The sequence below is a fragment of the Protopterus annectens genome, chromosome 2.part1, assembly GCF_019279795.1.
Source record: "Protopterus annectens isolate FY-2018-M chromosome 2.part1, PAN1.0, whole genome shotgun sequence".
Lineage (NCBI taxonomy): Eukaryota > Metazoa > Chordata > Ceratodontiformes > Protopteridae > Protopterus > Protopterus annectens.
The window spans coordinates 784617145-784634460 of NC_056729.1; the positions used below are offsets into that span (position 1 = coordinate 784617145).

Consider the following 17316-nt stretch of genomic DNA (forward strand, 5'->3'; position numbering starts at 1 on the left):
ATGACTTTTTTTTTTTTCTTGTGGGCCATTTTGTGGCATGCCACCAATTCACTTGCATTTGAAAGTTCTTTGAATAGTAGCACTAATTTGACATCCAGAGAAGCCAGTTTAAATCAACTCCATTTCCTGTAATGTTTTTATTTTTGGGGGAGGTTGAAAATGAATATTTTAATTGTGTATTATCCCCTTGTGGGAATTGCATAGTCATCTTGTTCAAAGCCGTGCATTTCATGAGACTTAGTTTTATGTACACTGATTATACCATGCTCACTTTGCAAGAAGCGACCAAAGGGATTGGCAGTTTCATACATTGGTCATCAGACCTGCTGTTTGATAAAGAATTACAAGACTGAAGTTGGTGACTATTTTTAACAGACAACCAGTCTGGTTTCTTATGTTTTCTTTTAGTCTTGAAGGGATTGTTCCGTATTGGTGTTGCTCATTTCCCATCTTGGACTTGAGTGTTATGTTGATGATGCTTTTGTGTTTTTAACTTTGATTGCACATTACTGGCACAGAGGGACAGCTTCCTATCTATAAGGTGCTAACTACCAGATTTCAGCAAGTTAAGTGGTGTGGATTCTTAATTTTAATCGCTGCTCCTGGAACCTAGTGAGTTTGGTCCATGTAAATGACTGTACGAGATTGGAGAGATCATTCACAGACCGTGTTTACATGGAAGCAAGGGTTTAAAAGCTGCATAAATGTCATTGCATGTTATGATAGGGCAAACCAAGGGAGAAAGCCTGCCCATGTTTGGGAGGCACTGTGATGGCATGGTGCCTGTTTTTCATTTGCTCCATCTGGGAATACTGCATTGTTCCTTTGAGTGTGGACTGCACTCTGCAGGAGGGGATTGGATTTCTCAGTTGGGCTCTAGGTACAGATTGAGGGACACAGTAGTAGGAGAGAAATCAAAAAATACTGAAAAATGTTGACTGCTGTCTTGATAATTATGCATTGTCCTTTTGAATTGACTTTCTGTTTGTATTTAGGTGATGGGAAACCAACAGTGTTTGTGGCAGTGGCAGGCAGAAGCAATGGCCTGGGCCCAGTGTTGTCTGGTAATACTGCATATCCAGTTATTAACTGCCCTCCTCTCACTTCAGATTGGGGTTCCCAAGATGTTTGGTCGTCCTTGAGAATGCCTAGTGGTAAGCTTTAAACTCTACGCATTGTTAAAAGAATAAAAAATAGCCTTGAGGACAAACAATTCTTCCAGCTTGTAATTTCCTGGGTCTTAAATTCTTTTGATGACATGTGGATCTGCTTTACAATAAAGTACTTGTATTTTATGTAAACTAATCTGTTGCATCTAAAACTTTGAACTTTGTTTGCTTAAATTTTTAGTGCATGTCTCACGATTTGTCTTGAATGTGTCTTCTTGCATATGGTTTTATTTTTATGTAAAATGTAGTACAATTAGAAGTATTAAACAGAGTATGAATTGCAAGTTGTGAAGGTCTTAGTAACTAACAGGGATGAAATCTGATTGCTACTCTGCCATTGTAGAATATTTGCTTTTTTGCATATTATATTTATATTAAAAATGAAAAGGCAGAGGATGGATTATGTAACTTGTCTACAGAATTTATTAATCTGTACCTTGCCATCCCCCCTACCCCACACTCAAACTTGAGTAGGAGATGCAACTCCCTCAACTTCAACCTTTTACCCAATTCTTTAAATAAAAAAGTGGTACTTGCTGCTGATTTTCTGGGAAAGTCCTGTAACATTTAAATTGTTACACTTCAGGTGTATCCTACCATCTGATATTGTTAATCCTCATTCATTCCGTACATATGGGTATCTGTTCCGATCTCGGAACCGAGCCGGCCATCTTCCAAGCACGCGTCGGCTACAAACTCTCAAGCTAAACTCTTACCCCGAATTCCCCTCTCCCTGTTACCCCAGATTTCTTTTGCCACGTCGCCATTCGGTCGTGTCAAGCTGCTTCTCTTGAGCCAAGTGTAGATGTTTGTTTGACTAGTCTAATATAACTTTTTTCTGTCAGAAGAGTTTCTATTTTGCTGTCTCTTACCCTATCGCATTTAGCAACTATATTTCCTTGAGTTTCCTTCTCTTTACTTTGCACTTTTTACTGTGAGGTGTTTTCTCCCTTACCATCATTGGTAAACCCTTCTTTTCTTCATTACCTTCGGGTATTCTTTCATACCATTGCTGGTACCCTTTCTTCTGCCTCCTTTTCTATCATGGCAGATAAAAAGGGTAGTCCAGGATTTAAAATGTGTTCAGATTGTGGACACAATTACCTACATCAGATGCACACTGTGTTTATTGCTTGGGTGTGTCTCACTTGTCTGTTGACCCGTCTTGTGGTATTTGTAAAAAAATTTTCCAATAGAACATTGAGAGGAAAAATAAGTTTTTGCTGAAGGGACTTCTTAAATCTCACTTTTCAGAGGCTATTTCTGGGTCTGAGGCTTCAACCCCTCCTAGAGCCCATAAGAAAATATCTGATGATCCTACAAAGGCCAAGTCTCTGCCTTCGTCCCTGGCTGGGGACTGCCGCCAACCAAGACCTAAGAAGGCTCCGATTTCTGGTTCGGAGCTTACTCTGTCGTCCCCAGCACTTTTGGTGCCTAGATCTTCGGCACCAAGGCCTTCAGCGCCATCAGTGATTTCGGCTCAGTCTACTGTAGCCTTTACTGTATCGGTACAGAGGGGCTCCTCTGTTCAGACTACGGCGACTACTACATTGGCACAGACTGTTCATTCGGCACAGACCTTGACCACATTGGCTCTTGACGTCGTACTCTGAACAGACGCCTCAGTTATTGACACCTATTTTGTCGGTTCCAGCTTTGGTACTGGCAACCACTTCGGCACCGATCTTTGTCAGTGCAGACCGTGACCTCAGCACCAATGATTTCCTCTGTGCAGTCACCCGTAGTCCAGTCTCAGCACCGTTGTTCTCAGTGCGGACTGGTGAGGTGGGCACCGAGCTTGTCTCATGTGGACAGACCTGTTTCTCCCTCCACTGTCTCCGTGAGGTCCACTAGAAGCCTTTCTGAACATGACTTGTTGCGTCTTGTGGATCAAGTGCTTCTGGCCAGAGGTATCCTGCTCCCAGGACCTATCCTTCCTTGGGAGGTGATCACCCATTGCCAAAGACCCCTTCTTATTCTCCTCCTTCATTGCCTTTGAAGTCCATTGATATAGCAGTCTTTCCCCTGTACGGTTCCCTTTATGGACCTCACTAAGGAACCGCGGTTGCCTTCGTGGCAGGAGAGTTGCTATGACCCAGGATGATAGTTGTGACACGCGTAATTTGTTTTACAGCCATCCATAGACTCCAGGTCGCCAGGCTGAGCCACTTAGTGGAGGAGTGATCCCTGTCCTCAGCACTCACCCCCTCTTCAGGTGGACCAGCCTTCCAACTGATAGAGAAGGCTCTGGCTTCTACTGGCGATACTGTGCTGTTTATCTTCCCACTCTCCTTTGGAATGCTGTGTTCACTAGTCGCACCTAGTGGACACTGGGCGCAAGGACCTCAGGACATATTCGCACAGGAAACCCCCTTTCCATTGTCTTCCCCAGCTTCCCCCTCTGAGGAAGTTCACCAGAAAAGTTCTTGCAAGAGGGAAGCACATGGACTCCACAGAGGAGTCCCTCACCTGAAGAGAGACCTTGATGGGGAAGGATCCTCTGTCGCCCTCCGAGGTATCCTTTGGTGATATCCTCGAAGTCCTTAAACAGAGAGGTGACTGGCAGCCCTCTAATTTGACCTCTGAGGAGTCTGTTCCTGCAGGCTTTTCGCGCCTGGCCCCCTACCTCCTGGGTTACTCCACCTGCCAATGAACTAGTCCGGCTCATCGTGCAGCGTGCGTGGAAGGCTCCTGACACCATCGAGGCTATTCCCTGGAGGCCAGATAAGATTTTGTCCCCTCCTGCTATGGATCCCCATTGGTCTAAAGGTCTTCCTGTGGATGCTGTGGTGGCAGTCACAACCAAAAAGGATCTGGTGGAAGAAAGCCAGACTGTCCATCCATCCAACAGAGTCCCGGCCCCTGGACAGGATAGAGAAGCGCACCTTTGGATCAGCGACCTTTTGCTATCCGGTCCCTGAATTATATGGCTCACTTTACCAGGCTTCAAAGGGATTTAATTTCTGAGCTCTCTGAAACCTTGGCTGGTGCCATGTCTGAGGTCTGTGACAAAGTAACCTCTCAGCTGGCCATCATTGAGTCAATATCTAACTAATCCATGCGACTATCTCACGCATCAGAAGGAGCAGCTAGAGCGGCAGGTTCAGCTGTGGTCTTGAGACTAGCCTGGATGCGCTTGTGCAGTTTCTCGGAACCCTTTAAGGCTTCCTTTATTAACGCTCCCATTGAAGCCTCTTCGTTGTTTGGACCCAAAGTTAAAAGCACACTGGCCAGATGCGAACAGGATGGTAAGACCCTTTTTGCCATAGCCGTCCGTTATTCTTCGCCTCAACGTGCTTTCTCCTAAAACCAAAAGTCTCAGGGTCCTTTCCGTGACACACAGGCAGAGTTCTCCCCTAGAGGCAGAGGGGGAAACTCGCAGGGAAGATGCCCCTTTTGGGGCAGAGGGGGTCTACGTAACCAGGGTTCCAGGGACTCTTCCTGGCCAGTCCTACCAGCGCTCCTGAAGAGCGGCCCAACTCCTTTCCTCTGGAGGTGGTTGGGGGTAGCTTCTCCTTGTACCCTTCTGCTTGGCTAACCATCACCACCGATTCTTGGGTACAAAGGATTATAACCAGAGGTTATCATATCCCCTTCATTCTTTGTCCTGTTCTCTTCAAAAAACCTACCCAGACGTTCCACCTAGTCAAAGGGAAGAAGCAGCACTAGAGATAGAAAAGCTGCTAAGAAAGAGTGTCATCCCAATAGTCCCTCCAGGCCAGATAGGATCTGGATTCTACTCAAGACTATTTTTGGTGCCAAAAAAAACTGGGACTGGAGACCAATTTTGGATCTCAGTGTAATGAACAAGTTTGAGTACAAAAATTCCGGATGGTCACAATACAGTCTATCCTCCCACTTTTGGAAAAAGACGATTGTATGTGCTCGATAGATCTTCAAGATGCGTACTACCACATAAGTGGACAGGCCAAGAAGATTTCTGCGCTTCTGTGCGGGAGCCAGTCACTACCAGTTCTGAGTACTGCCCTTCAGACTCTCTACAGCCCCCAGAGTGTTCACAAAGTGCATGGCAGTCTTCACAGCTCAATTGCGACTACAAGGATTTCAGGTGTTTCCATACCTAGACGAATGGCTCATCTCCGCCCCCACCAGACATCTATTGGAAGAAGCCTTGGCATACTCTCTCCTCGCTGCACAAAGGCCAAGCATAACCATAAACTGGCAAAAGTCCAATCTCACCCCATCTCGGTCCACAGAATTCATAGGGGTCATCTTTGATACAAAGAATTGCAGAGCATCCATTCCAGAGCACAGAATTCGAAGGATAAAGCAACTGATCCCAATCCTTTCAAGGGAGAAATCCATAGCTCACTCTGTCCTACAGCTGTTGGGTTCCATGGCAGCCTCCATCGCCATAGTCTCCCTGGCCAGGTTTCATATGAGGCTTCTACAGTGGCTACTGCTCACCCAGTGGTATCCTTTTCAGCATCCTCTTTCAGCCAAGATTAGAGTAACCCACAGGTGCAAACAGGATTTAAATTGGTGGATGACCCACAACCCGTCACAATGGTCTCGCCCCTTCTCCCCCCAGCAGCCCAAGGCTACAGTGACCACAGATGCCTCCCTGATGGGGTGGGGGGCTATGTCAGGGACAGACGGTCCAAGGCATTTGGTCTGAATTGGAGGCCCAACTGCATATAAATGTTCTAGAGCTGAGGGCGGTGCTTCTGGCGTTGCAAGCATTCCATCCTCTGCTACTGTCTGGGACAATTGCGATTCAGTCGTACAACATGGCGGTGGTCTGGTACATCAACAAGCAAGGTGGAACCAAATCTTACCCACTTTGTCGAGAGGCCATGAGGATATGGCAATGGGTGATGGCTACCAACAGTTTTCTTCTAGCAACGCACATTCCCATGTGATAGCAGACTGACTCAGCAGGTGCATTCTTCGACCTCGCGAGTGGTCCCTGAATCCCTTGATAGCGGCAGAGGTCTTCCACCGCTGGGGCCGTCCTTGCTGCGACCTCTTTGCATCCCCGACTAACTACAAATGCAGCAACTACTTCGCCCCAATTCCCCCTCCAGGACAGTCACCCAGGGACGCTCTAGTCCACGATTGGCCCTCTGGTCTTTATGCATTCCCACCTCTCCCTGTCATTCCCCAATTTCTGAAGAAAGCCTGTCGGTTGAAGAGCAAGGTGATCCTCCTAGCACCATATTGGCCTAGTCAGATTTGGTTCCCCTTCCTTTGGCCTCACCTGCTAGATCAACCATGGATTCTCCATCCAACCCCGGGGTTGATCTCGCATCTGTAGAACCTGATTCATCCCAACTTGGACAGCCTGAAGCTCACAGCTTGGCTCCTCCAATTCCCTCGATTGCCAGGCAGAATGATCTTTCTTCACCAGTACGGGACATTCTTATTGCATCTCATAAGTCTTCCACTAGAATTACTTATTTAACAAGTGGAAAAGATTTACCTGTTGGCTTTAAGAAAAACAAGTAGATCCCTTTTCAGCACTAGTGTCGATACTAGAGTTCATTTGGCTGCAATATCTAATTTCTATGAGGGTGTCCAACACTCCTCTCATGTCACGCAAGTTATCCAAGACCTTCATAAAAGGTGTGAATCATCTGAAGCCCCCCTTTTACAGAACCTATTCAACCATGGGATCTGTCATTAGATGTTCATCGTGCATACAGCTGCAGACTTCACACTTGGGTTATCCTGCTGTCAGGTAGGTCCTCGGTCGCCAAATTTCAAGTCTAGGTCCGGCGCCGGTTGTCGCCGCTTCTTCACTGACGCCAGTGCGGCAGGGGTATAAGAGGCAGCCAATGCCATTTTCTCCAGTCTTTCTTGCCGCGGCGGTGCCCGAAGCAGAAGCAGTTCGCAAGTGCCAGTCGGCCAGCTCCTGAGATTTACTTAACAGTTTTCAGCTGAAGTCTTCTTTAAAGCTGGCACCCGCTAGAAACTTTTCTTGCCTCAGACTGATGTCAGGCAAAGTTAATAATTGCATTTCTTGTGGGAAGCAAATACCGCATAAGGATTTTCACTCTTTCTGTATACCTTGCTTAGGGCCAGACCATGACGTGTCGACCTGCCGTTTTTGTGCTAGGTTTAACAAGCGCACTAAAGTGCCGGGCGAAGTTCGACCTCCATTTTTTTGGCAAAAAATTTAATTGTCTGATACACCGTCAGTTTTAGGCAAAAGGCGCAAGGATAAGGGCCGACATCCGAGGCCTGCACAGAGTACTGAGACCACGCTTAGGCCAAACTACTGGTTCTCCGCGAGGTGACTACGCAGCCCTTGACTACCGATGAAACTATTTTACCGGTGACTTCAGTACCAGAGGTCGCAGGTTCCTCTGTCTCCATTCCCACTGCCGATACCGCCGCCACTCTTGGTGGGGAAACCAAAAATTTAGCGAGGCCTGCCATTTCTGAAGGCGCCTTCAGGCCTACCACCTTTCTATTAAGTCCTTCACTAAATCTAAAGCTGCAATGAAAACTAAAAACAGGGTCCTCAGACCTCTCAAGGCCCCCATGCCTAAAAAACAGATGCTTAAAGTGGCTGAGGATTTGATAACTCATCAGGGTTCTCAACCCCCCCTCAGACAAAAGACCCAGGTTGGAGGAAGACTGCCCTTCCTCGGACCAGGCTTCTATTGCCTTAGATCATTCTGTGGGCCAGGATTACGCCTATTCCCCTTTTGAAGATTATGATGCTGAGGAGTCTATTCCTCTGTCCCCTGAGGACTACTCTTTTGGGGAAACCCTGCATACTTTGAGAGAGCACTTCCACTGGGAAGGCCAAGATTACTCTCATTCCAAGAAAAGGCTCAGGGAATTTCTACTGCTCCCCCAGCATAGGCCCCTGGCTATCCCTCCTGTTTTAGATGTTTTGGATGATATGTACGCAGAAGCCAGTCTTAATCCAGACTCTCTACTTCCAGCCCCTATTAAACCAGACCGATATTACACTGTTCCTGATTCTCAACAGTTCCTTTATAAAAGCCATACTGCTGACCCAGAAACAATTTCACAGGGTCCCAAGGGGATTAAGGCCTCTACTGCTAAAAACCCTTTACCTTCAGAGAGATTCCAGAGCATTATAAAGGTGGGGGGAAAAAGGTGTATACTTCAGCCACTTTAACCATGAGGGCATTAAACTGTCAATTTCATATGTTAAAGTACCAACAGTTCTTGTTATCTCAGCTGAAAAACAAAATGACACAAGCAGAACAACCAGATTTGAAAGAGTTGCAGGATTTGTTGCATGGAGCAGAGCAAGTGGGGAAACATACCTTGCAGTGTGGTTTTGATGCTTTAGAGGCCTCATGTAGAGCTGCTGTCATGGGGTCTGTCATACGTAGACATGCGTGGCTCAGAGCAAGCCTTACCAGATCATGTCAAAGCAAAGTTATTAGGTGCACCACTTCAAAAAGATGTATTCAGTGTTGAAGCTGAGGACGTACTAAAGAAAATGGAGCAAAAAGTGAAATCTATGCAAACAGTGAAAGATTTCTTGCAGGTGCAACCTCCACGCTTCAGCAGAAACTGGCCTTCAAAAAATTGGTCCTTTCCAGCCACGGACAGACCCCAAAGGGGCCGATAGATGCCCAAGGGGTCGAGGACAACCTCAAGGATCTTACAGAGCTGGACAGTGGCAAGCCTCAACCCCAAGAGGTGGAGAAGATGGACTACAGTCATTTAGAAAACAGATACAATGACTTCCCCCTATGCCTGCCAAACAAAACTATAATTGCAGCACCTTTGGGCGGAAAACTGGCATTATTTTCAAAAAAACTGGCACATTGTTACAAAAGACAAATGGATTCTGGATATCGTAGACAGAGGCTACAGGTTACACTTTAACACCCTTCTGAAAATGAGAGGCATGCCAAACCTGCCACAAAATCAAAGGGCAGAGGCACAAAGACAAATTTTCCACTCTCATGGCTATGAAAGCTATTCAAGAGGTACCTGCAAAAGAACAGGGTCAAGGTTTTACTCAAGACTATTTCTGGTACCAAGGAAGGACAAAGATTTGGAGACCCATCTTAGACCTATCTATTCTAAACACATTTCTAGAGGTACCAAATTTCAAGATGCTCACATTACAGCAGCTTCTTCCCATGCTGGGCAAGGAGTCTTGGCTGGTAACGTTGGACCTCAAGGAGGCATACCTGCATGTCCCTATCGGACAAGATTGCAGAAGATGCCTCCGATTTCTTGCAGGTTCAACCCATTACCAATTCTCTGCATTGCCCTTTGGCTTATCTACTGCACCGAGTGTTTACGAAATGCCTGGCATCAGTGATTGCCTTCTGCAGACAACAAGGAATACAAATTTACCCATATTTTGACGACTGCCTGATCCAAGCGGACAGCAAGAACATTCTATTGCAGCATCTGGCGTTTGTAATAAAAACTATTAACTTCTTGGGTTACACAGTGAACAAAAAGAAATCAAAACTAATACCTTCTCAACAGATAATTTTCCTGGGTGCCAGCTTAAATACAAGAACCCAGATGGCTAACCTCACGCCAGACAAACGAGGGCAACTGTCTCAATACTTCAACAAAATGGCAACTTTAACCAGACTAACTGCAAGGAAAGTCCTGCAGGCTCTGGGGTTCATGGCATCTTGCATCCTACTAATACCATGTGCAAAGCTGCATATGAGGAAACTACAATGGTACCTAAAAAACATATGGTCTCAACACAGCCACAGCTTGGAAACAATTATACCACTCATTCCATGCCTTCAAAAGGAATTTTTGTGGTGGGCTCAAGCATGCCAAAGAAACACAGGTCTCCCTTTCTGTTTACCTCAAGCAACTCAAACAATCACAACAGATGCCTCAGACTACGCCTGGGGAGCACACATGGCAGATCAGTGCATTCAGGGAAAATGGTCACAAAAAGAGAAGCACCTACACATCAACCAAAGGAGATGCTAGCCGTGCACAATGCTCTTATGACCTTCAAAGACCTTCTGCATCCAGGCCAGCTATTAATAAGGACAGATAACACCACAGTAATGTGGTACATAAACAGGGGACTCATTCCTACCCCTATGCAGGCAAGCTATGACCCTGTGGAACACAGCACTAGAATTACAAATTCAACTACAGGCACAATTCCTGCCAGGGAAGGAAAACACACTGGCAGACAACTTAAGCAGAAATATGACAGACCCACACGAATGGAAGTTGCATCCTCAAGTCTTCTCAAAGATAACTCAGGCATGGGGACAGCCAGACATAGATCTATTTGCTACCCACAGAAATCACCAGTTGGAGAAATTCTGTTCAAGGACCTATCATCCACAGGCCTGTAAAGTGGACGCACTCTTTCAATTGGACAACATTGACAGTCTATGCCTTCCCTCCTCTACCTCTGCTGACCAAAGTTCTATTAAAAACCAGAGCAGAGAGGCCACAAATGATTCTCATTGCTCCAGACTGGCCACGACAACACTGGTATCCCTCCTAAAGAGCCTGTCACACTCAACCACCATGGATCCTACCTCTAGTTTCTCTGTAGTTGTACCAGCACAACTACAAAACCCTTCACAGCCAGCTCAAAACCTTAAATCTGAAGTAGGAATGTTCATTTGTCAGCAACCTGTGGGTTACGGATCCGATATCGGATCCGAGCCGGCAACTTGTTTCAAGCTAATAGATCCGAGCTCCTAGCCCCTCCCTTCACCCATAATCCCCTGTAACCCTCCATGACCTCAGATCTAGTTTGCCGCACTTGTGATGGCTGGATCCTCTTCAGAGCTCCGCAGATAAGTGAAAAAAAAGTTACCTTTTTTCTACATTTTTCGTCAGAATTTAAATTTTTATTTTACATTAGTACTTTTAAAGTGTGTATGAGTTAGGTTCCCTGTATATTTTTAATTAATACCCTCCCCTCGCTGGTCGCTAGTGTGTGTGTGTGTGTGTGTGTTGAGTGTCTTTTGGGGCCTGTGTGTGTGTGTAGTTTTATTCCTTTTAGTTAAAAAAAAAAAAAAAAAAAAAAAAAAAAAAGTGGCTGAGGCCCCAAAGGCCATATTTTCTAAATGTACCGAGTGTGGCCATAAGCTCCCCGGCTGATGGCCACACTCGGTGCGTTCGGTACCTTGGGGTTGAACACCTCACCTCGGGCTGTACTATCTGTGCAGCATTCAACCCCAGGGCACTGAAAGAACTGAGGTCGAAACTGGTCCTGGCGAGACTTCTACCCCGGATTCAGCTTCGCCTCCGCTACCTCTGCTACTCCTGTGGCTCCATCACAGCCTGTGATGGTTGCTACTCCTGCCTCCGACTGGGACTCAAACTCCCGCTAAAGTGTCAGAGGACAGGAGGCCAGGAGGGAGAAACTGAGGGAGAAGCACTGACAAGCGGCGGCCGAGACCTCCGCTGCCCCGCCAGCTAAGCGGGCTTCTCCCTCCATTGCTTCTAGGTCTCCTCCTCCTCTGCTCCGATCCCTTCTTTCTCCCCAGGGCCTGTGGAGGAGGAGACCCCATCTCAGTCGAGGTCATAGAGGCGGCATTCCAGGTTTACCTCGGTGGCCTCTTCGAGATCCACATTCAGTTTATCTGATGCAGACTTGGACCGGATGATGCTAAGGTTCATCCAGGCCCAGCTGCAGATGGGGAGCTCGACACCTTTTTTCACCCAATTGCTCCTTCTGCGACCCGCCACGGTTCGGAGCCGAGCAGCCTTGGAGCGGGGTGGGTCGGCACCCGGCAGTGCTTGGTACTTCCGACCCTACCCTCGAGTCTGTCGGATCCGACCTCTCGGAGCCGGGGGATTCAGTGTGCCTTCGGCTCCGTCCAGGTCAGAGCACACTGGTCCCTCGGATCAGACTGTCTCTGTGCCGGCTCCGATCCCTTCATCGGATCAGAGTGGGAGCCGACTTTCGGATCCATTGGAGAGTGGCTCTCCCTCGGCATTCGATGTTGTGGAGAGGGCTCTGTTGAGAGCATCCGGACCCCCGGTCCTTGCATCGACGACTCCCTGCTGGGCCAGGCTTCCATCACCCGGCCAAAGGGATGGCCTGCTTCGATGTCGCAGATTGTTCCATTGGAACAAGATGTTGCTGGCGAGGCCTCCTCGGACAGTCCCCCCGAGGAAGCTCCCCGCAAGCATAAGTGCAAAAGGAGGTACGTGGACTCCCCCGAGTCCTTAACCGAGGGCACGGACTTGGAGGAAGGGGAAGGCTCCCCAAGATCACTCCTGAGGATGTCTCCTTTGGAGACCTCATGGAGATGCTGAGAATCGGAGGTGGGTGGTCTGCCCCCAAGTCTTTCTCTGACGAGTCCGTGTTTCTGGAGGCATTCGAGGCAGGCCAGTCTACCTCCTGGATGTCCCCTCCAGCCGATCCCCTGGTGGACCTTATTACCACCAGGGCATGGAAGGATCCGGACACCGTGGAGCCAGTACCGAAGCGACCAGATAGGAGATGGGCCCCGGACACCGTGGCTCAGTTTTGAAAGTTTCATCTCAACTACGTATAATTTTAGTGATGTTCATTTTGATAATGAGATGCTTGCATTGTTCTCTAAGGGGTTTAGCTTTGTACCATCTAAATTTATCAATACTGTGAACACAATTTTAGATGTTAAGCTTTTTGTCAGGAAATTGAATTTTAAGATATTACTTGGCGATCATGTAGACCCTGTGGCATCTCAACTACATGTCCCCAGTACTTTTAATCCCCCTCTACACCCTGTGTTAGAGATGTTTGAGAGATGTTGTGAACTAGACCTGAGGCATATGGCCAACAATACTGTTCACAATTATGGTGCTATCAACATAAGTAAATGTGAGAGAGACCTTATTGAATTTTTGGGCACCCAAGATCTAAGGTTTTGTAAACCAGATAAGGGAGGTGGATTGGTGGTGTTTACGAATACCGACTATGAGCACAGGATGTATGATGTCTTAAAATCTAATAAGTACATGTTGAGTTCTAGATCTGAAGTTAATTGTGCGTATAAGTTAATTAATGACACCATTGAGGATTTATTCATTGAGAACAAAATTGACTTAAAGACACATGATTATTTAATTACATCTTACCCAAAATTTTCATGTGTCTTTGGCATCCCTAAAATACATAAATGTATTGACAACCCTCCATTGAGGTTACTGGTGGACAGTAGGGGTACTCCGACATATACATGTGCGAAATTGATAGACTCTATTCTCCAGAAATATGTTTTGAAAGAGGCACAGATTTGCAAGGACTCCTGGTCCTACTTGGAAAGCATTAGAAAGATCACTTTTGACACAGATATGAACTTCATTACAATAGATGTCAAGGACTTATACAGTAGTATACCCCAGGATATAGCTTTAGAATGGGTTAGCCTCATGATGAAGAAACATAATGCTCCAGCGAGTGAGATGGACTTGGTGACAACACTTGGGGATTTGGTGTTGTCTTACAACTATTTTACATTTAAATGCGACTTCTTTAAACAAAAAGTAGGCGTAGCCATGGGGTCGCCATGTGGAGGTAGTATGGCGAACTTGGTTATGGCCTACTGGGAGTCTAACCATGTGTTTTCGTCTTTAAACCCTTATTTGGAGAAAATCATACTATATAATGCTGTTTTTTAGACGATATATTTATTCTTTCTTGCATTACAGAGAATGAAGCTTCTATGTTGGTTAACTATTTTAATGGCAGTACACATTTTCTTGAATTTACATACACTTTTTCTACTGCTAGTATTGCATATTTGGATGTATGGTTACAAAAAGATTTTCAGCATAATTGTTTTACTTCTAAGATACACCGTAAGAAGACATTCTAACACTTTCTTGCACTTTACCAGTTGTCATCCTTTTTCCCAAAAAAGATCTGTGGTTAAGGGACAACTGGTACGTGCTGCAAGAATGATCACTTTGTATGATGACTTCTGCGAGGAGTGTTTAAACTTGAGGAATATGTTTATAGCAAGGGGTTATCCTGTCAGTTTGTTGGATGAGCTGATTCAAGAAGTAACTGACAAACGCTTGGATAGGTTGTACACACCCTTGCTACCTATAGTTACACACATAGGGTCAAATACAACTATTCCAGTTAACATTGGTACCTGTATTGATACAGTGGTTGTTGACAGCACAGTTGACACTCACAATACTAACTTGGTTGAGAAACTAGAAACTATTGTTGACAAGAATACATCTTTAGCTGGGGCGACAGCCTTTGAGGCTGTTGATGAGTCTTCCTTAACATGTTCATTCATCACCACCTTTAATTTGAATAGTGGTTTGTGTAAGGATATCATTTTTAAAAACTGGGAATTATTTAAAATGTATCCTGACATTTATGAAAAAGTGGGGTACCAACCACGAGTGGTTTACAAGAGGGGTAAAAATATGAAGAATATTTTGAAACCTTCTGGTCTGGTGCGTAATGCAGGCATGCATAAATGCCAGAATTGTAACTATTGTAGATTTATTGAGGAAGGGACACATTTTAGTATATGTAATTATACACATAAGATAGCTTTTAAATTGAATTGTAACACAACATATGTGATATACTTGGCAAGATGTAAATCATGCCCAGCCTTCTACATAGGTAAAACTGTGAGAAGGCTGAGGGAACGCATATATGAACACACATACGCTATTAAAAAGTTGAAAATGGAAAATGCTCTAGCCAAGCATATTAGTGTGTACCCTAACCATAGTTTCAAGTTCATGGCGATAGATCACATCCCTATAGATCAGAGGGGAGGGCCTAGACCACTAAAATTAGAAGAGGCAGAGTTAATTTGGCAGGTGAGACTGTATGCTTATAGGCATCCCGGATTAAACGACACCTGTTCAATTGCTAGTATTTTGAAATTAAAAAATCTTATAAGATGACATGGTCATAGAATATGCACCCTTTGTACATAAATTTGTCCCCTATTCTATTTTACTTAGGTTATTATATATACATTTTTTATATCATTTAGTTTTGTTGTAGGTTTTATTTTATGGTTATATCATTATTATTATTATTTATTGTTGACAGTATGTTGATGCAGGCTGCTCATTAGTGTGTTTTTTTAAAGAACAAACTTTTTTAAAGATACACTTTTTAAATTAATTAGTTAATTGACTAATTGTGTAATTTATGACTGTATATAATGTGATTGAGACTTGTTGTTTTATATCCCTTGAAGAAGGCAAGCATTGGGCTTGTCGAAAAGCGCTTTGGTTACTTTCAGTAAAGATCTATCTTTGGTTACTTTCAGTAAAGATCTATCTTTGGTTAAGGTCGCTGGTTTACGTTAGAATTACTTATTTAACAAGTGGAAAAGATTTACCTGTTGGCTTTAAGAAAAACAAGTAGATCCCTTTTCAGCACTAGTGTCGATACTAGAGTTCATTTGGCTGCAATATCTAATTTCTATGAGGGTGTCCAACACTCCTCTCATGTCAAGCAAGTTATCCAAGACCTTCATAAAAGGTGTGAATCATCTGAAGCCCCCCTTTTACAGAACCTATTCAACCATGGGATCTGTCATTAGATGTTCATCGTGCATACAGCTGCAGTCTTCACACTTGGGTTATCCTGCCGTCAGGTAGGTCCTCGGTCGGCCAAATTTCGAAGTCTAGGTCCGGCGTCGGTTGTCGTCGCTTCTTCACTGACGTCAGTGCGGCAGGGGTATAAGAGGCAGCCAATGCCATTTTCTCCAGTCTTTCTTGCCGTGCGGTGCCCGAAGCAGAAGCAGTTCGCAAGTGCCAGTCGGCCAGCTCCTGAGATTTACGAACAGTTTTTCAGCTGAAGTCTTCTTTAAAGCCAAGTACCCCGTTGGGGAAACTTTTCTTGCCTCAGACTGATGTCAGGCAAAGTTAATAATTGCATTTCTTGTGGGAAGCAAATACCGCATAAGGATTTTCACTCTTTCTGTATACCTTGCTTAGGGCCAGACCATGACGTCTCGACCTGCCGTTTTTGTGCTAGGTTTAACAAGCGCACTAAAGCGCCGGGCGAAGTTCGACCTCCATTTTTTTGGCAAAAAATTTAATTGTCTGATACACCGCCAGTTTTAGGCAAAAGGCGCAAGGATAAGGGCCGACATCCGAGGCCTGCACAGAGTACTGAGACCACGCTTAGGCCAAACTACTGGTTCTCCGCGAGGTGACTACGCAGCCCTTGACTACCGATGAAACTATTTTACCGGTGACTTCAGTACCAGAGGTCGCAGGTTCCTCTGTCTCCATTCCCACTGCCGATACCGCCGCCACTCTTGGTGGGGAAACCAAAAATTTAGCGAGGCCTGCCATTTCTGAAGGCGTCTTCAGGCCTACCACCTTTTCTATTAAGTCCTTCACTAAATCTAAAGCTGCAATGAAAACTAAAAAACAGGGTCCTCAGACCTCTCAAGGCCCCCATGCCTAAAAAACAGATGCTTAAAGTGGCTGAGGATTTGATAACTCATCAGGGTTCTCAACCCCCCCTCAGACAAAAGACCCAGGTTGGAGGAAGACTGCCCTTCCTCGGACCAGGCTTCTATTGCCTTAGACCATTCTGAGGGCCAGGATTACGCCTATTCCCCTTTTGAAGATTATGATGCTGAGGAGTCTATTCCCTCTGTCCCCCCCCCCCCCCCCTGAGGACTACTCTTTTGGGGAAACCCTGCATACTTTGAGAGAGCACTTCCACTGGGAAGGCCAAGATTACTCTCATTCCAAGAAAAGGCTCAGGGAATTTCTACTGCTCCCCCAGCATAGGCCCCTGGCTATCCCTCCTGTTTTAGATGTTTTGGATGATATGTACGCAGAAGCCAGTCTTAATCCAGACTCTCTACTTCCAGCCCCTATTAAACCAGACCGATATTACACTGTTCCTGATTCTCAACAGTTCCTTTATAAAAGCCATACTGCTGACCCAGAAACAATTTCACAGGGTCCCAAGGGGATTAAGGCCTCTACTGCTAAAAACCCTTTACCTTCAGAGAGATTCCAGAGCATTAGAAAGGTGGGGGAAAACGGTGTATACTTCAGCCACTTTAACCATGAGGGCATTAAACTGTCAATTTCATATGTTAAAGTACCAACAGTTCTTGTTATCTCAGCTGAAAAACAAAATGACACAAGCAGAACAACCAGATTTGAAAGAGTTGCAGGATTTGTTGCATGGAGCAGAGCAAGTGGGGAAACATACCTTGCAGTGTGGTTT

The 17316-nt window shown here is 45.4% G+C and overlaps 1 protein-coding gene across 6 annotated transcripts in view; it reads left to right on the forward strand.

The window, feature by feature from the left end:
• The window catches only part of PAICS (phosphoribosylaminoimidazole carboxylase and phosphoribosylaminoimidazolesuccinocarboxamide synthase), a 1039115-nt gene that overhangs the window by 848020 nt on the left and 173779 nt on the right, over nucleotides 1–17316 (forward strand). For all 6 annotated transcript variants that reach the window (XM_044062488.1, XM_044062489.1, XM_044062490.1 and 3 more), the window contains one exon: nucleotides 996–1154. In XM_044062488.1, coding sequence (XP_043918423.1) covers nucleotides 996–1154 — 159 coding nt within the window. The remainder of the gene's footprint in view (nucleotides 1–995; nucleotides 1155–17316) is intronic.